Genomic DNA, 23,935 nt, shown 5'->3' on the forward strand with positions numbered 1-23,935 from the left:
GCTTTCATAGGGGGAGGGGTTCACAGCTGTGGGTGGGTTTTCATCACCCCACACTGCACTGCTTTGGGTTCCCAGTGGAGGTGCCCAGGACTGGGCCGGCGCGCAGTGACTGCCCCAGGCTGTAATTAAGTCTGACCCCATGCCTGCTGCTCTTCTCTCAATATTAACCCAGACGGCTGCCCAGGATGTGCTGCGGGGCTCAGGAGGGGATGAGGCCTGGGCCACTGTTCCCTACACAGTCCTGAGTGCGCAGTCAGACACATAGACACAGGCACACATGAGCACCCAGCAGCCAGGTACCCTGCAGAATCCCAGGGTCTTGTCCCCCCACCCTGTGCTTCAGGGTCTGTCCCTCTTGCTGCACCAGCTTATGCAGAGGCTCCTGAGGGGCCCGTCCTTCCTGCTCTGGCATCTGCTTCCCACACCCCACAGCCCTTCCTGTAGCTGGTGAGACCCCAGGCTTAAGTCTCATCTATACTGCCACATGTTAGGACCTTTTCACACTTAGGGTGTGACACCCCTGCAGGTGATGCTGTTCCTACAACACTGTGTAGCCCAGGACTGTCTGGTAGGGCTGGAGGCAGTGTGGAGGGGTTCAGGCTCCTCTGGGATATAGGGGCATAGGGGTGCAGACCTCATCACAGTTGTGACCTCATCACTTGGGGCTGAGAGATCAGTGCAAACCCCTAATTCAGAGATGGTCCTTACAGAGATGGTCTGGGACCAGGTGGGAAGGACAGACCTTGGGTCCCACTGGGCTGCCATAGGCATGGGCATGAAACACAGCTCATGCACACAAATGTATGCACAGTCCACACATGCACACATGATCTATACATGCACATACACGGTCCATGCAGTGCTCACACAATGCCCGGACATGAACACACACACGCACACGCACATGTCCGAGCACATCCGCCACTTCTCGTGATGGGGCTGCACCCGTGGGTCTGTTGTCTCTGGTCCTTGAACAATGATTGGAGCCAGTCCTGCAAGCCCTGGAAGGCTCAAGGGACCCAGGGACTTAGGGATCATTGATTGGCACCTCAGGCTTCATCCCAGCTCCTAGGGGCTACGCTGACAGGACCAGCGAGAACCCAAGAAGGGAGCTGAGCCATCCATATTTTGCCTGCAACCCTTGGGCCCATCTCATTGCTGCCCACAGCCTCTGAGGATGCAGCCTGAGGGGGGCCAACCTAGAAGTGAGGGGTCCCCAAATCTACCCCTTTCTCTCTGAGGAGCCCTGGCCAGCCAGAGTGGGGGGAGTCGGCATGGGGTGGAGGTAGCTTGTGCTGATGGTCTGGGTGAGACGGAGTGCCCCACGTACCCTGGTTGCTAAGCCCCCCTGAGGCCGAGGTGGGGAATTCTGACAGGCAGAGTGGGCAGGAATTTCACTGAGGGGAGCTGCCGGGAGAAGGGGGCGCTGAGGCCGCTGGCCACTCCGCTGAGAAGACATTTCACAAACAAGCAGCTAAGTTAGCTGCCTTTGTGTACGGGTGTGTTAAGCATCACCGAAAGAATGCCATGGTGCAGCCTGCTCGGTGTGAAGCCTAATTCTCCCCCTTTCTGGAGCCACGGCCTGGTGGGCTCAATTTTCCTCTCTCCCTAGGACTGCGGGCTCTCTGCTCCTGCAGCCAAAGAAACACTCATATTTCCACCAGCTTAGGCATTGCCCTGTTGCCAGGCAGCAAAGCAGCACTGGCCCAGCCTGGGGTGAGGGGGCCGTGAGACGCCAAGGGGTCACAGAGATACCGACCTGGGCCCGCCCCACCCAGCCCCACCCATGTCCTGCGGTTCTGGGGCCATGGCTGCTTATTGAGGGCCGCATGGTGCCCACTGGTGAGTGAGGGTGAATGACGTGGATGGTTCTCACGGTGGCCACAGAGATGCTCAGGGCCTGTCACTCCTTCTGCAGCTGCTCTGGGTATCTGGCATCAAAGGGGAAACTGAGGTCCAGAGCAACCAAGCACCCTGTGTTGAGAAGACATCATTACCCCTGAGGGAGCAGAGCTTGGTAGAAGGTTCCTGTACCCCAAGATGGACCAGCACACGTAGCAGACTCTGTCTCTGTCTCTCTCAGTCTCTGTGTCTCTGTCTCTCTCTCTCTCCTCTCTCTGTCTCTGTCTGTCTGTCTCTCTCTCTCCATGTGGCTGGTGTGGCTGGGACTCAGGGTGGGTTTTGGATGGTCTCCCTGTCCGTGTAGCTTTCAGAGCCCAGGGTTCCAGGAAGCACCATCTCTGCAGGTCTCTGAACAGTCCAAGAAGAGGCCCTGGCTCTGCTCTAGGGACCCGTGAAAAGACCTGGATTAGTACTGGGTGGGGACCCAAGGGGGGAAGGAGCCCCTAGTTGATCTTTGATCCTGGGACACCCAGACTTGTAGTGTCTTATCAGGGTGTCAGGGACAGGAAGTTCTCTCGGTGTCTTGCCTCACTGAATTTCTCCCGCTATTTCACCTGCTCTCCAGGAGCCCCTGGATGCCCCTACAGGCCACAAGGAAACATTTCAGGGGCTGTTGAAGGCCCATGGGAATCCTGGCTATGTCTGTCCATGGATGGCACAAGAAACCCAAAGGGACTTGGGTTCCTGACCTCAGGTGCTGCTGACCTGCCTCTGTTTGCACACCTCCATCTGTGGCCCCATGCAGTGAGAAGTGACACCCTGGGTGCAAGGGACTGGGGAAGGGGCAGGGTCGGGTGGGCTCTGAGCTCCTGTTTCAGTCACTCCTTCCTTGAATCATCTCCATCCCCACCCAGGCCTGAGCACATGACCACTTCTTCGAGTTGGACTGTGTGTGCGAGGGCCAACCCCATGAGTCCCTTCAAGCCTGTAGCTCTGGGGCCACGTGGGCGGGTGGCATGGCCTTGTGCTCCATCCCTGACCCCTGTCACCATCCTGTCTCTCATCGCCCTCCTCTCTCCTCCGTCTCCCACTTGCCCCTCCTCCCCTCTTCTCTCTCCTCCTCCTTTCCCTCTTGTCCTCATTCTCTCCCTCCTTCCTCTCCTCTTCCCTCTCCTCTGTCCCTGTCTGTCCTCCCACTCTTCCTCTCTCTCTTTCTCCTCTCCTTCTTCCCCCTCATCTCTCTCCTCCCCCTCATCTTCATTGCTCTCTCTCTCCCCTCCTCCCTCCTCTCCTCTCTCTATTCCTCCTCCCACTCAGGACACCGAAGATATGCTTAGCCACTGCCCCTCCATGGCTGGTGATGAATGTCTACATGGACTGATCCGGCCCCTCCCTGCTCCTCAGGGATGTGTGGGGAGGGGGCTGCCGCATCAGTGGTAGTGGGAGGCTGTCATCCCAGGCTTTGCTCTCACCAGCCTCTCCCCAAACCGCACCATCAATTACGGCCACTCACAGGCCCGGCAGACCCCCAGCGAGGCGGCCCCTGTATCCTGAGATTCTCTTTCTGCTCCAACGGGACATTGGCACCTGGCCAAGCTGACAGCCTGGCCCATAGCACCCTTCTCCCTTTCCTACCTACAGACACTGACCCCCACCCACCCCGCTGGGCCTTCCCATCCTGTTGACTGCAGCTGGGCAGATGGGCCAGAGGGTCCCTGAAGTGCCATAACCAGGTCTCGGAGCATTCGGGGCTCGTGTTTACAATGGTTTTTTTTCCCCAGGCTTATTCGTCAAGCCTGATGGGTGGAGAGGATGGGGCAGGGTCCTTCCCCTGTAGGCATGGCCAGGTCAAACTCACCTCCTCCACCTCGGTCCAGATCTCTTCCTCCAACCCACTGCTGGGCAGGGCAAAGTGGGGCCTCTACCAGGGTCCTCACTCCCTCTGCTGCAATCCAGGGGTGTCCAGCCAGGCCCCTACTGCAGCCTATCCATGGGCCCAGCGATGCCACAGTGACCCGAGATAAACTCACTAGAGCATTTCTCTGTCAGAATTGGTGTGTGTGGTCCTGACAGGGCTGGGGCATTGGTGGAAAATTCTTCTCCATCCCCAGGTGACCCAGAACCCTGGTCCAGAGTGAGAGTCCTGTGGATCTTCTTGTTTGTCCCCTGAAAGACAGCTTTACCCATGTGAATGTCTGGGTCTTATCCCAGGGGATAAGGCAGGGAGCAGGCACTCTTGAGTGCCCTAGCACCCCTTCTGCCAGGCCACTTGTCTCTGGGCCCTGTGCCTGCATCGCAGTGGCCGACCCTCCCTCTCTCCTGCTTCTCTGTCTCCATTGCCTCTCCCTGGAGACAGATAGCTTTTCTCCACCCTCCTCGATCTAGCCCACGGGGGTGGCAGGCTGAGTCCAACCATCTCATGTGGCCCCATAGCACAGAGCGGTTGAGACTTGTGTGAACGTTGGACCCTTGTGCAGTGTGTCAACTTGTCTCATCCTCAGACTGGGGGAGAAAGCAGATGCCCAGCACACACACACACACACACACACACACACACACACACACACACACACACACAACTCATATATATAAGATACACTCACAGTCTGCACACCCCCACTACACAGAGTCACACATAGGCACACATGTACATATACATACATATCATGCATGCACACACATCTGTGCCTAAGACTTGCCCCTGAAGCTCCCCACCCAGGAATCCTGTTTGGGAGATTTTTGTGGTTCCTCAGCGCCTCACGTCTGCCCTGGCCCCTAATCCCCTCCACAGCGCGGGATGTGGGGTGAGGAGACCGAGGAAGGCGTCCAAGATGGAAATTGGATTCAGACGTGCACAGGCATGTTTGGGGGGGCAAGGGCAGCCCCGTGCTGGGGCACAGACGTAAGCCAGATTTTGGGGGCTCACCATGCCATTCATTGGCCCTGGGGAGGCAGGCCCATGGGCTTCCCATCAGTCCTCAGTTGCACGTGGCCAGTGACCTGTGTGTTCTTCTGGTTGTGCCCAGAGTCCTGCAGAGCATTTCCTTCCCTCAGAGTAAGTTAGCCCAACCCAGACACAGAACAATTTATCCCCTGAGCTTAGGGTGTGCAGCTCTGGCACCTCAAGATTCCTGGGAGTGAAAAGGACCCCAACTGGGGAGTCTCTTAGGGGAGAGCCAGTGAGCGGGCTGCTCCCCAGTCAGGCTGCCACCACACCGCCACCACACCGAGATACTCTCCAACACCCCTACATTCTCACACACTCCTGCTCTCAGCATAGAGTCCCCGAATGGTCCATCACCATCAGCGTGGACCTAAGGCTGCCCACACAGCCCTGGCTGGGCCCAGATTGGGCCTCTGTGGATGCTACGTGATGGCCCCCAAAATCCTTCTCATAGTTGGGCGAGCTCTGAAGGGGCTGGGCAGGGAGAGAAGTGACACTTTCATACCTACTGGCCCACAAAGGCCACATGAGCACCCCCTTCCCCACCACCTGGCACCAGTGCAGTGTTACAGTTTTTGGCAGAGAGGGGAATAGGGGAGAGGCAGGGTGAGGCGTACAGGGACACTACTGCCCAGCTGCAAGCTTCCGCACACTGGCCAGAGACTTAACCCACACTGGGGCCACTGCCCCCTGACAGGGCTGCCGGGACCCCATTATTTCTGGGCACTCAGTCCTCCACTGAATTTCCCGGTCGATTTTAAAATGAGGGACCTGATTAGTGGCTGGCGAGGGGCAGTGTCACGTGACCTGTTTACTTTCTATAACATTCACTGGCCAGGGTCTGCCATGTGGGGTCAGTGCCTGTCACTGATGTCAGATGGCACCAGTGTCCTGGCGTATCTCCTGTGTCTCTTTGTGGCTCCCCAGGACCATGCAGGGAAACCGAGTCTTTCCGGCAGGGTCCCTGCCTTCTTGGTCTTCAAGACCTTCTCCGTCTCACTGGCCAGGCTGGGGTCCAGCTCCCTCTTCCCCTCACTGAGTCCTGGCCCCCAGGATTTGAGGGAAGCCCAGGGCATGGGGGTGGGGGATGCCGCCCCTTCCCCGCTGTCTCCCTGTCTGCACCCCCTTCTCCGCTCTCTCTCCCCCCTGCCCCCCAGCAGCCAGGGAAGGCACTTGGCTTGGCTCTGGGCTCATTGTTTTCTCTCTCCCCACACAGAGAATCTGCCCCATCTATTGTCCCTGCAGACTTTCCCACACCGCCCGGGGCCTGCGAGTTCACTGGCCCGTAGTGGGGTGCTGGCCCAGCCTCAAGCTCCGAGCCCCAAGACCTGAGAGAAGGCGGCCGCCCAGGTGGCTGGTGGCAGCGCCTGAGAGGTCACGCGCCATGCCCGGGTCTCCCCAAACCCTCTGAAAGCTCTTCTTTCATCAACGTCCAACCCCCACACCCCCAGGCAGCTCTGGCTCATGGCCAGTGTTCGGCACCAAGCCTGGGGAGCCCCCAGTTACCAAGTCAACCCGGCCCCGATGAATGCAGGAGCGCTGCCCCCTGGTGGCGAGCCCCGCTCCTAACGGGCCCTTCTGGGGCAGTGGGGAGACCTGGTCTGAAGGTCCAGGGCATTTAAAGGCATTTTTGGGGGTGTGGACGGTCCCCTGCCAGCTGGCCTGAGGTGATGGGTTTAGCTCTGAGAAAACAGCTGCAAGGGGACTGGCCTGGTCTTTCTGCTGCTATCAGACTATCAGGTCGCCTGCCTCTACCTCCAGACTGATGGAGGAGACAGAGGAGACGGCAGAGGAGGGAAAGGAAGGAAGGACCTGGACTCTGAGGCCCATCCTGAGCCCTAGAGACCCTCAGCCCCTGAGTTCCTGCCTACACCACGAGGGCCTCTGCAGAGGAAGAAGCATAGTCGGGGCCTTAATGGACCCCTAAGCACTGCCCCCCAGACACGGTGCTATCTAGTTTGGTGGGACTTAGAAGCAGAAGGAAGGGGCCTAGAGGATGCCCAGAAGCAGTGGCCTGGGGGTGTCGGGATGTTGGCATGGCCACCTGGCAGGCTTATAGCCAGAGGGACATCTGCCAGGCCCGGGGCTGGCAAGGCTGGTGAGTCTGGCCCTGACACACAAATGCCCCCACCTCCCCAGGACAGACACCAGCACCGGAATGACATGGACAGGCACATCCTCTGGCCACCACTGACCCAGTACACCAGGCTGACTTTGCTGCCCAGCCAGGCCCGCCTGTGGCCTGGGGCTACCTTTGGAGCATAGGGGTGGAATAGGAAGAGGAGGAAAGAGATGAAGGAGATGCAGATGGAGGTGATGTAGGAGATGCAGATGGTAGACATGGTAGAGTTGCCAATGATGAAGCAGACGGAGATGATGGTGGAGATGGAGGTGGTGGAGGAGATGCAGATAATGGAGAAGAGCCCTAGGACCAGCTTCTGTGGCCTGTGCTCGGGTTGTAAACCATGAACTCGAACTGTCCACGTGGGGCCCCACGTGGGTGAACAGGGCCTGGGGCAGCAGAAGGACTCCCTGCCCAGGTGCCCTTGCCATTCATCCCCTGCTTTTCTCTCTGCAGGCTCTTCGCCGTCAAGTGTGGTGGCTGCTTGGAGGCGGTGGCACCACGCGAGCTGGTGATGCGCGCGCAGCAAAGTGTGTACCACCTGGGCTGCTTCTGCTGCTGCGTGTGCGAGCGGCCACTACGCAAGGGGGACGAGTTCGTGCTCAAGGAGGGGCAGCTGTTGTGCAGGGCTGACTACGAGCGTGAGCGCGAGCTGCTGCGTCTCACCAGCCCCGCTGCCTCCGACTCGGGTGAGTGTGCTGGGGTGGGATGAGGGGTTGAGGTGAGGGGCTGGGGGGCGCGGGGACAGGGAGCCTGGTGCAATACAGAGGACAGGGGTTTAGGGAATGCAGGGACACAGGGAATAGGGGCTCAAGGGACTCTGGGGGTGCAGGGCAGCCTCAGCCTCCACACGTGCCCCCAGGCCCCAACATTGGTGCCAGAGGCAGGAGCATTTTAATCCATCTTATTTGGGGGTATTTGGGGTCCTCCCCAGCAGTGTCAGAGTGCTGGTCCCAGCATGTCTGGGGCTGACTCCCCATCTAAAAACACTAAGAAGAGGGTCTGGGTGCCTGGAGATGTGTCCCTGGGGTGACGGCTCTGCCTTGTCCTCCCATCTTGCCCGCTGCTCTCGGCCCCAAATCTGCCTCCCAGAGCAGCCAGGTCTGGTATTCCCACTGACAGGGAGAGTCAGGGCAGTGATACATGATCCTCAGATCTTTCTTTCAGGGGTGGAGGTGTTTGTTCTTGTCAGACCCCACTCCCCTCCATGGATGGGGCAAAGATCTCCTTCAAGCATCAAGGGTTCCTTCTGCCTGGATCCCTTCCAGGGACTGACCACCAAGGCCCCAATTCACTTGACCCCCTCACTTCACTCACTCACCACAATTTCATTTTTGTTATTATTTTGGAGCCACACCAGGCAGTGATCAGGGGTTACTTCTGGTTCTGTGCTCAGAAATTATACCTGGCAGGCTCACGAAGTTTTATGGGATGCTGGGGATAGAACCAGGGTTGCTACTTATGAGATGAGCACTCTCCACTCCGCTCTGGTTCCTCTACTATGTTGTTTCTGTTTATTTGTTTGTTATGGACACCAGAGAGGAGTGACCAGGCCTCGCCCCCAGCCATGGTAGACTCAGTTAGTGGTCCTGTACCCCACAGCACTGGGTGGTGTCAGTCATTCATGTTCTCAATCTGCGGCTTTCTGCCTCAGCCTGCCTCCCACATTCATTTCCTGGCCTGAAGTTGGCCACACGCTGCACTGAGACCTGGGGCTTCCCTGCTGGCCCCAGCACTGAGGAATAGTATAACTTCCTGGGGCTCAACTCAACTCATGGACCAGAGAACGAAATGGGAATTGCTCGGAGCCTGAGCCAAGCATAGCAGTTCTGGGCCATGTCGCTGACCACCTCTGTCTGCTCTGCTGGCCAGTCTGTGTTTCATACATCGTTCGTTGGCCCTGTGGGTTGCCGCTGTCCTCATGCCCTGTCCTAGCTCCTGTGTTTTGCGGTGCTAGGACTGACCCACCTGACTGGTGCTGGGCTCTGAGCTTGTTTTTTCCAGCATATTTATTTTTCCTTCCTGCAGTAGTTGGAGCAGCCTGAACATGGACCCTGGAGTTGGGCTATGCCAGAATAAATGCTTAATTCTCCCAATTATCGAGTCTGGACACTCAATCTCATTTCTGTCATTATTAAGAGTTGGGCAGTTTAAGTCTTTTGGTGGGAAATGACCCTCTACGGAAGATGCTCTCTTCCTGTGGGCTGTAACTAAACTCATGTTTAAGATATTTGGTGGATACAGATTGTAAAAGAAACCCACCTTTTCAAGGGAGCACTGTCCTTAAAGTGTGAAACAGTTAGGTTTTTGGTTGGGGCCACACCTAGCAGTGCTCAGGGGTTTCTTCTAACTCTGCACTCAGGAATCAATACTGGCAGGCTCAGGGGGACCATATGGGATGCTGAGGATCAAACCTAGATTGGTTGTGTACAAGGCAAATGCCCTTCCCTCTGTGCTATTGCTCTGGCTGCTGAATGCAGGTTTGAAGAGGTGAGGGGCCCTTCCTTCATCCTTGTGTGGGGCTACCTGTGAATTGATCAGCTCATTATTACTTTATTTTTTATTTTACTTTATTTATTTAAGTTTTGGGGGGGTTTTGGGCCACACCCAGCAGTGCTCAAGGGTTACTCCTGACTATCTGCTCAGAAATAGCTCCTGACCGGGATTCAAACCAACCACCTTAGGTTCTGGGTTGGCTGCTTTCGAGGCAGAAGCCGCTGTGCTATCTCTCCAGCCCCCCCCCCTTTTTTGCCACACCTAGGTGATGCTCAGATGTTACTTCTGGCTATGCACTCAGAAATCTCTCCTGGCTAGGGGGACAATATGGGACGCCAGGGATCGAACCAGATTCGTCCTGGATCTGCTGTGCACAAGGCAAACATCTTACTTGATCAGCTCACTGTTTTATTTGAGCCAAAATACCTGGTGGTATTCAGGAATTACTCCTGGATCTTCACTCAGCAATCACTCCTGGTGGTGTTTGGTGGACCCTATGGGGTGTTGGGGATTGAACTCAGCTCTTCCTCTAATGAATTTACTTTCACAGGGAAGAATAAAATCAAAGTTCTTGCTGAGGCTCCGTTCTAAGAAACACAAGTCACACTTGATGCCAGGGCCCCCGCCCCGCCCACCCCATGCCACCAATCCCGAACCACGGACTTGCCTATCAGATGAGCCTCATGCTCACTTTGGAGTTCCCTGGCAGTGCACCAAGCTCTGGGTAGGACTCCCCATTTGGGGTACTCATACAGAATCTTCCTTAGGTCACTTGGAAGCCACGAACTTCAGTGACTCACTCTGTGCGCATCTCAGACTCGACTGACCCGCCTTCTGCTCAGCCCCGTGTCCTTCAGATCATTAATCACTGTCACCATCCAGCTGGGCACTGGGCAGAGTCCCAGAAAACCAGGGCACATGCATGTGTGGGCACTCGAAAGGCGCCTGGGATGTGCAGCAACATCCTGTTTTGCTTTAAACGTCACTGGTTTGTTGGCAGGAAGAAACCAGGAAGGAGCCTTTTCCCCAGCAAGGGGTAAGGGGTTTCTGTCGGTGGCATCCACAGAGGGAAGGGAAGTGCTGACCCCCAGAGCCATGTGATGCCCGGCGGGTCCTGCCCAAGCTGCTCACTCAGGGTCTGGATTCTCCAGAGATTCTGAGCCACACCGTGGGTCAGGCAGAGACACGAAGTTCTCTCATGATATTCTGGATTGGGCCAATGAGAGCCCAGTGTCCGCCTACCTGGTATCTGTGTCTGGCTTTAGTGTGTTCCAAGGCTCAGCTGGGGTTTGCCCATGTGGAGAGAGGGACTTTGACCCAGGGTCCAGCCCTATTCAAGCTGCTGCAGATATGCCATCTACCCACCAGAGGTGCAGATTTAGGGGCTTTCATCAAACTGAGATTTCCAGTCACCAAGAGTACTTTTATACATCTGCCCTTTGTGGTATAAAGTTGTTGCATGATGAAAAGGCAAATGTAACTATTTGTCATGAATTCTATCAGAGGTTTTAGGCAATGAGGTCACTACACAAAGAGCAGGGCCTGGGGACTGCAGGGGGCAGGATTGTTAATAGGTGGTGGGTGGATGGGTGATGGATGGATAAATGTAGGCGTGGGTGGGTGGATGGATAGATAATGGATGATTGGTTGGCTGGTTGGATGGGTGGATGGTGTGTGGATGGATGGATTTGGTGGATGGATGGATAGATAGATGGGTGGGTGGATAGGTGGTTATGGAGTGATGTGAGGGTGATGGATAGTGTGTTGGTGGATAAATGGATAGATGGATAATGGACGAATGGGTAGGTGGAAGGATAGTGGATGGATGAGTGACTGGCTGATGGGCAGGTATTTGGTTAATGTGGGTGTTGGGTGAACAGTATGTGCATATAAGTGGGGGGTTATACAGGTGTACCATGGGTGATTGGGATGGATAGGTGCAGCCAGAAGGACTAACAGGAGAGATGCGACACTGCCTGACACCCCATTCTCATTGTCCCTCTGAGCTCTAAGTCAGGGCAGTGAGTGAGCACCTCTGGAGAGTTGGGGTGATGCCCACAGCCTTGCAGGCCTGTTTCTCTGCTTTGTTGGTTTTGTCTTTTAAATTTTTAGTAGTGTGGAGGGCTTCCCCCAGGTGACAGTGAATGCTATTGGTCCTATTTATTCTCCACTCTAGGTTTTCCTCCAGGGCACCAGGGTGCTGGGACTCAGTACTAAAGTGCCTGGTAACACCTGGTTTTGGGGGGCCCTTTTGCCCTCCTGCAAAGGCACCTTGAAGGAGGGTGAAGTACTGGGAGCGTTCAGAGAAAAGGGCAGAGCAAGGGTGGGCGCAGGGCCATATGCTCCCCCTAATCTCCAAAGCCCTCACTTCAATTAGAGCCTCAGGCGCCCCAGCAGCGCCTGAGTAAATAAGGGGTCTGAAAGAAGAACCTGCTTTCCAATTAAAAGTGTGCTAACATTTCTCGGGCCCCCTAATTCCCAGGCGCAGCGCCCCGCCCGGGTCGGGTCGCAGGGAGGTCGCAGTGGTCCCTCAGCCACCAGGCGCTGCCTGCATTCCCAGGTGACGTCAGGCAGCGGGATTAGGGTGCGCCCCACGCGGCCGCCCGACTTAATTAAAAGTGGGGCCGCTAAATCCGGCCTGTGCCTAGAGGGAGCTTTGCTGGAGCAGGTGCTGGGGATTTGAGTGCGAATGTGCGAGTGTGGTAGTGCGTGTGAGTGTACCTGTGTGTGTGTGTGTGTGTGTGTGTGTGTGTGTGTGTGTGTGTGAGCCTGAGGATCTATGCTAGAGTATGCACGTGTGTGTGTGAAGGGACCCTCCTGGTCATACCTGCTTCGACTGAAGACAATCTCTGAACTGTGCATCCTCCCCAATCTGGCTGACATTAGGAGACCCAGCAGTTTCTGGCAGCCCCTGTGCTGGGTCAGAACTGCTACATCCCTGAGGTCCTGCTTGTTCTCAGTCTTCAGCCTCCGTGTGTGAATGGGGCAGTGGGGCACGCCTGGTGGCCGGCAGCCCGGCATTCAGTCTGGGACAGGGAGGGACAGATTGACTTTGTGCTGCCCTGGGTGCCCGGAAAGAATCAAAGCAGGACGGCCATTATCTGGAAGATTCCAGAAACATCTAGGGCCTTGAAAATCCTCCCCAGGTCATTCAGATGCAAATGAGTCGTCTTCTTCCCTGAATGAGCAACCCAAGTAATTACTGGCATTTTTCCCCTTTGGCCTTGGCGGTGAGAATTAGTCCCCCCAAGTCCAGCCTACAGTGTGTTCATCCCCAAGATTAAACTGAGGCAGTTGAGCAAACACTTGGAGGGATTGGGAGGGACCCTGGTGTTTACAAGGCAGTCGGGCTATCGTGGGTGAGAAACTCTTGTCCCTGAAATAGCAGGAGTAAGTGTGCATGCCCGTGAGATGCCGATGTTGTGGATTATTTCTTGTGTGTGTGTGTGTGTGTGCGTGTGTGTGTGTGTGTGTGTGTGTGTGTGTGTGTGTGCTGGGACAGAGGGTCCAGGCATTGTTCAGACAGTGAGACAGTGCCACACAATGGAGGTGACACTGTACCCTGTGCAAGTGACAAAAGACAGAGGCGACCAGGAAGTGTGGTTCAGTTTGGTGTAGCTTGTATGCTGGCTCGGTTTTGCTCAGCTTGTAGAGTTCTGGCGTAGGGAGTAGGCTGTGACATGAGTTCTGGCTCCAGGGGCCACCGAGACTAGGTGCAGGGGAGGCAGGACTGATGCCCAAGCTTTCAAGCTTTTGCATCTCCCCAGGAGATGGTAGGGCAGCTTAGAGGTTCATAGCGTTAAAACTAGGAGGGGTGATGGCGGGTTTTCTAAAGCACAACAGCAGGCAGGAAGGTAGGGGACATCAAAGGCTCTCCCTTGAGGGAGAAAGGCTCAGATCATGCAAAGGGGAAATACAAATGTGAATATAGTCCCTTCTATAACTTACTGGTTTGGGGTTTTGTTTTGGGGCTATGTCTGGCAGCACTCAGGGGTTAATCCTAGCTCTGAGCTCAATTATTACTGGGACGAGAATAATAGTTCAGCAGGGAGGGCACTTGCCTGGCACATGGCTGACATGGGTCCAATCCCCAGCATCCCATAGGCATCCCATATGGTCCCTTGAGCCTGCCAGGAGTGATCCCTGAGAGCAGAGACAAGGAGAAAGCCCCAAACACCACTGGGTATGGTCCAAAACCAATCAAACAAGAAGGAGAGGAGAGGAGAGGAGAGGAGAGGAGAGGAGAGGAGAGGAGAGGAGAGGAGAGGAGAGGGAAGGGAAAGGAAGGGAAGGAAAGAAAAGAGGAAAGGGGAGAAAAGGAAAGGAAAGAAATCACTTTTGGCAAGCTCTAAAGGACTCTATGAAATGCTGGGAATAGGGGCTGGAGAGATAGCATGGAGGTAAAGCGTTTGCCTTTCATGCAAGAGGTCATCGGTTCGAATCCCAGCATCCCATATGGTCCCCTGTGCCTGCCAGGAGCAATTTCTGAGCATGGAGCCAGGAGTAACCCCTGAGCACTGCCGGGTGTGACCCAAAAACCACAAAAAAAAAAAAAAAAAAAAAAAAAAAAAGAAATGCTGGGAATAGAACTTGGCCTCGGTTGGTTTTGTGTAAGCTAAGTGCCCTCCGCACTGTGCTATCACTTTAGCCCCCTCTTTAACTTAATGATGGGTTCCCCTCCTGGGGCCAATTCAGGGCTTCCAATGTGGAAAAGAGGGTGGAAGTGAACACGGGGTGACCTTGAGGGTTTTAGCCTCAGAGGAAAGGGGGATGAAAGGGATGTGATTAGGCTGGCAGTGTTGGAAGGTTCTAGACCCTGCTTGACTACAGCCTGAGTGTCCTGGGACAAGATGGGGACAGAAAAAGGCAGAAGCATGCTGGCGTTTCCTTCTCTCTTACCTGGGCTGGTGGGTGGCACAGAACTGAGAGCCTGTCTGTGTCCCCCTTGTGCTTGTCCTTGCATTGGTGAGGACAACAGAGTCCAAGGACACCCCCCCCCCCCAAAGCTTCCCCTTTCTCTGCAGCCAGGTGGCTGCAGGGGGCCCAGAACCACAGCTGGTCTTAGCACACCAGCAGCTGGGCTGTGATGCTGGGGAACCAGTTTCTGACAGTGCAACAAAGGACAAAGACATGTGTCTGCCCGGGGGATGGTGAGACTGGGCGGGCGCTTTTCTAGCCCCGAAGCATAGATCTTGGGGATGCAGAGACAGGAGACAAGAGTGAAACCAGGCACACTTGTTCCTGTCCAGCCCCTTGAATGTCCTCTGTCCCTTCAAATGTTTCTCTGTCCCTGTGAGCCTCTCTTTGTCTGGCCCCCTCAAAGTCTGTCCACCTGCTGGGTGTCTGTGGCCTTGGAGCTCTGACCGTGGTGCTGACCGCTCCCAAACTTTCCACCTTCAACCTCTTTAGTCCCCTTTCTGTCCCTCTGCGAGGGGACCCACTGGGCTGGTGCCAGAAATGGTGAGTGGCAGCAGGGATGAGGGAATGAGACAGCTTGGCTCAGGGAGGCACTTTGGCCCATTTCGGTGAGGTGCTGCCTGCAAACCTCAGATCTGTGTCAGCCCCAGGTTGTGAAGAGCCCACTGGTTCCCATGGCTGCAGAGGCTCCCAATGGTCATCTCCCCCGGGGTCTTGTTGTATCCTCTGAGGTCTGTGTCCAGCACTATAAAATGGACTGGGGGGCATAAATGGAGACATGGGTGCCCTGTACATGGTCTTGGCCCTCGGGCCCTGCTCAGCAGCCTGGTGCTTGGCCCTGTGTATCTGGAATATTCCTGCTTCCTGTTTGCTTCCTGTTCTTTTTTTTTGTTGTTGTTGTTTGTTTTTTGATTTTTGGGTCACACCCGGCAGTGCTCAGGGGTTACTCCTGGCTCTACACTCAGAAATCGCTCCTGGCAGGCTCAGGGGACCATATGGGATGCCGGCATTTGAACCACTGTCCTTCTGCATGCAAGGCAAACACCTTACCTCCGTGCTATCTCTCCAGTCCCATTGCTCCCTGTTCTTGACCAGTCTATATCCTCTTTTCACAGGACTCCTGGGATGCTGACACAGCACTTGTGCCTTCTGGGCCCCCATGAAATCCTTTCCCACCCTCGTGTTCCTCACATCTTCTCTCCTGCACTTCAGACTTAATATTAGTTCCACTAATTCTGTAGCTTCCTTGGGATAGTGGTCTGGCTGTCTGGACACCAGGCTTCTCATGCTGGAAATGTTGTTGTTGTTATTATTATTATAATTCTTGAAGAAAGCACTCTGGTTATCAGAGAATCTTGATCCCCGAAGAAAAAAGTCTGTGAAGCCAAGAATTCAATCAATCCCCAAATCCATCCCAGTCTCATTTGAGCCCAGTTCCCTCAGGCATGGTACCTCATATGGACCAGAGCAGCATTTCCACCCACTGGGTACCTCTGTAGGCTCCCAAGAGGGTTCAACAGGAGGGGGCTCACAAATGAAAATGGCATCAGAGGAATCATGGCAAGAGACAAGGGGGGTGGGTAGGACAGAGCCCAAGAAGGGAATAGGACCTGGGGAATGTGGAAAAGCTGTTAGCAATGACAGCAAGTGAGCAAGCTAGTCATCCTAGTAGCCGCCTGCCTATCTCTGAAGCCCAGCTGACCTGTGATATCCTTCCAGAGGGCCTGGTACATCTCCCCAAACAGGCATCCTGCTAATCTGGGTGGCCGCAGGAGAGGATCTGAAGAGACACGTGCCGTGTTGGGCCAAAGATTTGCTTTTTGTTTGTTTGTTTGCTTGCGATGTGTTCTGCGGTGGGCGCCTTGCCGTCATCTGGGTCCCAGAGCAGAAGGCAGCTCAGCACTGCACAGCACTCGGCCGGGGCGGAGGAGGTGTTAATGAAGAAGGCGGACAGCGGGAGGAGAGGCCACAGGCACAGTTGGCGAGGGCTGGTGGCAGGCAGAGACAGCCTGGCTGTCGCTCTGAGGTCACCTCCATTCCGACTCTGCCTGGAGCTGGGGCTGATGTTGGGCCTAAGGGTAGATAAAATGGCAGTTTTGGTTCCAAGATCTGCCTGGGCTGGGGACAGAGAAGGGGCAGAAGCTTCCAGAGCCTGTTGTCCAAGGGAGGAAGAGAAACACCAGTTCTGGGTCTACCAAGGCAGAGAAGCTGTGACACATGTGACACATGGCACAGTGACCCATGTCCAGACTAGCCTTTGGGGTCTCTGAGGCCCCTACAGCCAGGCACTTGGTTTGGCGGGCACACCCGGGGGTGCTCAAGGTTTACTCTGGCTCTCCTCTCTGGAATCATTCCTGGCAGTGCTCGGGGCACCCTATGGGTGCCGAGGATTGAACCCGGGTTGGCTATGTGCAAGGCAAATGCCCTCCACACTGTGCTATCACTCCAGCCCCCACATCCAGGCACTGGGGCCCAGGATCTTGAGCTAAGAGTCCAGGACTCCTTTAGGACAGTGATTTTCAACCTTTTTGTGCAAAGACACACTTTTTTCATGATAAAAAAAATTACAAGACACACTACCATTAGAAAATGTTAAAAAAATTTAACTCTGTGCCTATATTGACTTTATATAAAGTAATTCTCTTCAATAGGAATTAAATAAATACAAAGAAATTATTTTATATTTACTTTATTATAAAATAATAAAGTATTTTATAATTGTTCATGTTTCTGTTTACTTACTCAATGCAAAACCTGGGCCTGTTTGGCTTAACACAAAGCTGATATTATGGCAGGAGTCGAAGAAAGACACACATGTAGCTCTTCGTCAACAGCTCTCAGTCTTTCTCTGTCTTTAGTTTTTATAGTTTGTAACATGCATGTCGACTCACAAATAGACCAGTCATGTCAAAGCCACATGTTAAGGATGAAATTGACTTCCTCCCATCCTCCCATGTAGGTGCAGCTAATGACATGAAGCTCACCACATAGAATGATAAATGCAGTTAGAGAAATAACTACACTGAAAACTATCATAACAATGTGAATGAATGAGGGAAAAAGAAAGCCTGTCTCGAGTACAGGTGTGGGTGGGGTGGGGAGTAGGTAGATCTGGAAAATTGGTGGTGGGAATCCTGCACTGGTGAAGGGGGGTGTTCTTTACATGACTGTAATCATACAACTACAATTATATTTGTAATCACGGTGTTTAAATAAAGATAATTTAAAAAAAAAGGATGAAATTGAAATTTTCCCATGCACACCAGAGAATATCTCATGGCATACTAGTGTGCCACAGCACAGTGGTTGAAAAACACTGCTTTAGGGAACCCCGTCCCACTCCCTGCTTCTTGGGAATCTGCAGTCTTGAAAATTGAGTTATAAGTGTCACTTTACCTGAGGAACTGGGAGCTGCAGAATACCTTTTTTGTTTGTTTGTTTGTCTGTTTGGGCCACACCCATTTGACGCTCAGGGGTTACTCCTGACTATGCGTTCAGAAATTGCTCCTGGCTTGGGAGGACTATATGGGATCGAACTGCGGTTCGTCCTAGGTTAGCGCTTGCAAGACAGACGCCTTACCTCTAGCGCCACCTATCCGGCCCCTGCAGAATTTTTTTTTTTCATCTGGGTGGGGGACCCCTGATGAAAAAGCATCGGCCTGCTTTGGGGCTAGAAGGATAAGGAAGAGCCTGGACAGATGGCACAGAGGAAACCAGGAGGATCTGGAGGGCTTGAGGGAGCTGCCTTAGGGGCCTGCCACCCCACCCCCCAACCCCAGCCTCATTCAGGCCCCAGGATCACGAGGGGGATTCAACTCATTTTTCTTTCCTGTTTTTGGTTTTTGGGCCGCAGCCAGTGGGCTTAGGGGTTACTTCTGGCTCTGAGCTCAGGAATCATTCCTGGCAGTGCTGGGATGCTCGGGATTAAACCTGAGTCAGTTAGTCCTGCAAGGCAGATGCCCTCCCTGCTGTGCTATGGCTCCTGCCTTCAACATGCTGTTTTCTGCTGCTCCTTTTAGGCAAAAGTGACGACGAAGAAAGTTTATGCAAGTCAGCCCCAGGGACTGGGAAGGGCACCGAGGACGGTAAAGACCATAAGCGCCCCAAGCGCCCACGCACCATCCTCACCACCCAGCAAAGGAGGGCGTTCAAGGCATCCTTCGAGGTGTCCTCTAAGCCCTGCCGGAAGGTGAGCACCCATCTTCGGGGGCCCCTGTTCATTCCTCTATCTCCTCCTTGTCTCTTTGTCCATTGCCTCAATATCCTGGTCCCTCTGTCAAGCCCCATGTCAACCCTGGGCCCCTCTGTTTGAGCACTGAGGATGGGGACAGTCTGGGCTGGTAGCCTGTGCCTTGTGGCAGGCTCCAGGGGACCCAGATGCTCTGGACAAGGACATTACAGGCCTCTACCCCCATGCTTCAGAGGGTCACCTCCACCCCCAAGATTCAGAGCAGAGACCAAGCAGCTCTAGCAAGAGTCACCCTGTGGTGGAATGGGGCTGAGTTTGTTGCATGAGCATGTTTCGGGCAGTGCCTGTTTGGTGAATGGTGGTGACTGGCTTCCGACCATGTGCGGTGACCTGGTGGGCTCAGCGCCCATGGAGGGGTGCAAGGGTGGCTCAGTGCCCATGAGGAGGTGCTGGAGAAATGACTACTGGTGATGATGGGTATGCACTGACATGTTTCTCCAGGTGAGGGAGACCCTGGCTGCCGAGACAGGGCTGAGTGTCCGTGTGGTACAAGTGTGGTTCCAGAACCAGCGTGCAAAGGTAATGGCTCCCAGCTGCCTGGTGTGTGTGTGTGTGTGTGTGTGTGTGTGTGTGTGTGTGTGTGTGTGCTCCTGAGGTAGCGGCAGCAGGACACTGTCCTGCCCCAAGTGGACCTTGACATGTCTTCTCTCTGCCCAATGGGCATCTTCCTTCTCCTGGCAGCTTCTGTCCATGTAGCCATTCGCCCTACATCTTGGGGGTGTTGGGGACCCTGGGACTATGACAGAGGAGGGCTCAACTTTGTGCATGGCCCATACCTGTCCTGGCCTATGAGTCTGAGCTCCTGGGCCTCAGGTCGAGTCAGAATCCCATACAGGAGGGCCAGCAGAAGGGAGTCAGGGAGTTTAGAGTCTGTGGGAAACCCTCACATATACGCAGCATTGCCAGGAGCCCTGATCCAGGGAGGCAGATGGCAAACCCACTGCCCCCTGCCTTCTGATCCGGGCTGGGCCTCTCCCATCAGATGAAGAAGCTGGCACGGAGGCAGCAGCAGCAGCAGCAGGACCAGCAGAGCACTCCAAGACTGAGTTCTGGTAAGCCCCAAACTCCCCTTTCATCATCTCTCTGGGAAGAGAGTGCAGGCCTTGGAGACACAGCAATGTCTCTGCCTGGACTGATCCAGGTGCCGGGAGAGGGTCTAGCTTCTAGAACACAGGCTGGGGCATAGAACCTTCTGGAACACAGATTGGGGCCTAGAACCTTCCAGAACACACACTAAGGCTTAGAATCTTACAGAACTCAAGCTGGGGTGTAGAAGCTTCTGGAATACAGGCTAGGGTGGGCCGGATTGTTGAGGGAGCCTGATAGGCCAAGGAGGCTCTGGAGCTGCTGGGAGTTTCTTCAGAGAACAGTTCCAAACCACCTCTGTTCTACCTCTGCATTGAGATGAACACCCAACCTTGACTGTGACCTTAATCCCATGTACTGAGCTTGAACTCCTGACCTTGACCTTGACCACTGGCTCCTAGTGAGGGAGGGGTCCCAATCTGGACTCTGGGGGAGCCAGGGTGGGGACAGATGCCCGACCCCACACTCTGCAGCTCTTCTTCTCAGAGGCTGGCATGGGTGGGATCCCTATTCATGAGGGGGTGCCTCAGAAGACCCCCGAGTATAACCCACATCTGTGTGTTCTCAGCTCCGGCCGGCAGTGGAGGTGGCGGGGGCACTGGGCTGGAGGGGATCATGAACCCCTACCCATCACTGCCCACCCCACAACAGCTCCTGGTCATCGAACAGAGCGTCTATAGTGCTGACCCCTTCCGCCAAGGCCTCACGCCTCCCCAGATGCCCGGGGATCACATGCACCCCTATGGTAAGGGCCCACCTTCTCCTGCTGTGGGAGAAGACTCGACCCCCATGATCTACTGCCTCCTCCTCTCAACGGGGATGGGAGGGTCGGTACTTCATCCCTGCCAGGTGGGAAGAAAGAGGGTTGAAGAACAGAGATGTGGGGTATGGACTGGCTCCAGGAGGTCCCTGTGGTTTCCAAAACCCTAGGGCTCTGGGAGGAGCAGATTTCCCACCTGAGCAGCAGTGGGGTCCTTCCCCATGGGGGGGCTTACATCAGATCTTGGGACCCCACTAGTGTACCCCCTTCTGTGCAAGCAAGAGCAAGTTTGGGTGATGCTGTGTCGAGCCTTTCTATCTGTCTGCAGAGCCATCCCCCAGCACAGTTTGAGGGATCACTCCAAGCTCAGACCCCTGTGTCCTGAACCTTGGTACACACTTGGGGTGGCTTCACTCAATTTTGAATAATTTTCATTTGTCTTTTTTTGGGGGGGGGCCACACCTGGTGGTACTCAGGGCTGATTCTTGGTGGTGGTTGGGGACTTATAGGATGCTGGGGATCAAACCCAGGTTGGCTGTGTGCAAGGCAAATGCCCTACCTGCTGTGCTATTGCTTTGGCCTTTATTCCTGTCAGACTCTAACCTGAATCTCCTGTGTAAGCGGCAGGAATACTCACCTCTGTACTAAGGAAGAGAATAATCTCAATTTCATTTTTTTTTTATTGTTTCCTTTCCCTCTTTTGTTTTGGGACAATTCCTGGCTGTCTGTGCTTGACTGGGTGGGGTACTGCTGGCTGATGGGGACCAGGTGCTGCCAGGGATGGAGAACCTCATGTCCTCAGCTCTTGAACTGTTTCTGGTGTCCCCGTGGGACCCTGCTCAACCCCAGACCTGTGTTGTGTTTTGTTTTTTTTTGTTTGTTTGTTTTTTGGGCCACACCCGGCGGTGCTCAGGGGTTACTCCTGGCTATCTGCTCAGAAATAGCTCCTGGCAGGCACGGGGGGGACCATATGGGACACCAGGATTCGAACCAACCACCTTTGGTCCTGAATCAGCTGCTTGCAAGGCAAACGCCGCTGTGCTATCTCTCCGGGCCCCAGACCTGTGTTTTTATGGGGGCATTTCTCCAGCAGTGCTCAGGAACTTTCTCCTAACCCGACTGTGCTGTTCCATGCCTGGTCCTGGTGCTAGGAGGTTGGCTCCCTGCCCTCATGCCCAGAACCTTTGTGCTCTGCTTCACCTCAATACCACTTGTATGAGCCCCAATGCCCGTGAGTCTTGTACCTCATTCCGCAGAATTACCCTGAGGGTGTCCCATTTTCCCGCCCCCCCATTGAGTGTCCAGCATGGGCTGCCCCCCCAAACTTTAGGACCGGTCTTGTCTTACTCCAGGTGCGGACCCCCTCTTCCATGACTTGGACAGCGATGACATGACCCTCAGTAACCTGGGTGACTCTTTTCTGGCAGCCTCTGAAGCCGGGTCCCTGCAGGGGCGTGTGGGGAACCCCATCGACCACCTCTACTCCATGCAGAATTCCTACTTCACCTCCTGAGCAGCCATCGACTCTTGCCCATTCCTCCTTCTCCCTGCAGCCCATCCGGGTGGGCAGGGGAGCATCTGCGGTGGAGACGGGCTGTGGGGGGCGCCACTGTCCATAGCTCCCTACTTGTCCAGAGACAAACTAGTACTGGCTGGCTGGCTGGACCTGAGTCTTAGTGTTAGAGTTTTCCATTTGCACGGGGGACTTAATCTAGACTTTCAAGAGGCTCCTAACATGCCCCTTCACTTTGGGGGGTTGAGGGGCTTTCTCCAAGAGGTGCATCTGGTCTGGCCCTGCCCCCTACCCGCCCTGACCATGCGTATGAATGAGATGTCTGCCCCCGCAAGCTGCGCTGTACAGCAGAAGTGACTGTATTTCCCATGTGACTATTTAAGGAACCCTTGATGCTCTTAAGTTATAAAATAAGATGATTTACTTTTATCAATGTGATCTTTCATTGGGAGACACTAGAGGGGGAAACTGTGGTTGTGCCCCTGAATCCTTGAGAATCCCCAAGGTCTTTTCCATGGCCCGTACTTACTGGTTGATCCTGGTACACGGATGCGTTGCCCATCCACATTCTTGCTCTGTCCAGGCCGAACCCACTGGACTCAGGAAGGTCTCACCTGTTCCTGCATCCCCTATCACAGTTCAGAAAAAAGTTTGCCTGGGAGCCCCTGCTGGGGGATGCCTGGAGAGGAATAACAGACCAGGGCAAGGAACTGGGCAGGGAGGCCTTGGTGGAGCTTGGGCTGAGCCTGGGTAGGTGCTAGCTGGGCTGGGGTTTGCAATCTGAAATGGTTGTTCAGGAAGACTAGGGCACCCACCTGGGGCTCCTTCCAGAAATTCTCTGTGTGTGTGTTCTGCAGGGTCTGAGTTCAAAAAGGCCTGGAGTAAGTGAGGTCATCTGGTTCCTTCCATCCAGGATGCAAAGACCCTTCTGCTGAGGTTCTGGGGGCCATTGTCCCTATCTCCAAACATGAGACCTAGAAGCTCCTTTCTGTTTGTCGGGCTGGATTTTGGGAACAAGAGGAAAGTGGGGAAGGGCAGTCCCCCTCCCTTGTCTCTATGAAGCCCCCAATGTGGCAGTGGAGCAGGACCAAGCAGACATGCCCACTCTGTGGCTGACTCAGTGCATGAAGGCTGCATTGACCAAAGAACTGAGTGGTGGTCTCTGGGGCTGGTGAGGGCAGTTTATTATGTTTTGTTTTTTGGTTTTTGGGTCACACCTGGCAGTGCTCAGGGATTACTCCTGGCTCTATGTTCAAAAATTGCTCCTGGCAGGCTCAGGGGACCATATGGGATGCCAGGATTCGAACCACTGACCTTCAGCATGCAAGGCAAACGCCTTACCTCCATGCTATCTCTCTGGCCCCTGAGGGCGGAGTTTGTGGGGGGTGAGACTGACAGGACACTGGGAGGTCCCAACCAAGCCCCTCCCAGACACAAGTCTGTCTGTGTTTTTGGCTGACCCAAGACCCCCCCCCCCAAAGAGCTCAGAGAGAGGCAGTGGTCAGATGGAGGTCAGCGGGACATGGTGGGTGAGCGGGATGCAGGGCACAGACTCGGCTTCCCTTTGATGGTGTTTCCTAGACAAGACTGTGTGTGTGTGTGTGTGTGTGTGTGTGTGTGTGTGTGTGCAGCCAGTTTACCCCAACACCAAACCTGGCTTGGAGCATAGGAGACAAGGTGCAGGTGGGGCTTGAGGGCTGGCAGGAAGTTGGAGAAGGCCCTGGATAGGCCCACCCCATGGAGCGGGCTGATTCTGCTTCCTGAGCCTCGACATAGCCTCGACTCCCCCCTAGTTGACAGCTCTCTGGGGCCCCTGGGAGACCGGCTGGGTCCTCCGTCAGCACCTGCTCATTACGGTGGGCTGGCCCAGGGTTCCTTTCCCCACTCTGATAACATCACCTGGAACTTGACCTTGCTCCTTCCAGGGCTGGCATCTAGGGGAGAGGGGCTGTCCTGACTGACTCTCTGACCAACCGACCTCAGTGTAGGGGCCATGATCCAGGGGT

The 23,935-nt window shown here is 54.8% G+C and overlaps 1 protein-coding gene across 1 annotated transcript in view; it reads left to right on the forward strand.

The window, feature by feature from the left end:
• Positions 1-22,358, forward strand: part of LMX1A (LIM homeobox transcription factor 1 alpha) — a 51,170-nt gene extending 28,812 nt beyond the window's left edge. The window contains exons 3-8 of the mRNA XM_049776666.1: positions 7,365-7,597; positions 18,341-18,510; positions 19,012-19,089; positions 19,553-19,616; positions 20,225-20,401; positions 21,769-22,358. Of these exons, the coding sequence (XP_049632623.1) occupies positions 7,365-7,597; positions 18,341-18,510; positions 19,012-19,089; positions 19,553-19,616; positions 20,225-20,401; positions 21,769-21,929 (883 nt within the window). The 3' untranslated portion in view covers positions 21,930-22,358. The remainder of the gene's footprint in view (positions 1-7,364; positions 7,598-18,340; positions 18,511-19,011; positions 19,090-19,552; positions 19,617-20,224; positions 20,402-21,768) is intronic.
• Positions 22,359-23,935: the final 1,577 nt, after the last annotated feature.

This window comes from Suncus etruscus, chromosome 7, assembly GCF_024139225.1.
Source record: "Suncus etruscus isolate mSunEtr1 chromosome 7, mSunEtr1.pri.cur, whole genome shotgun sequence".
Lineage (NCBI taxonomy): Eukaryota > Metazoa > Chordata > Mammalia > Eulipotyphla > Soricidae > Suncus > Suncus etruscus.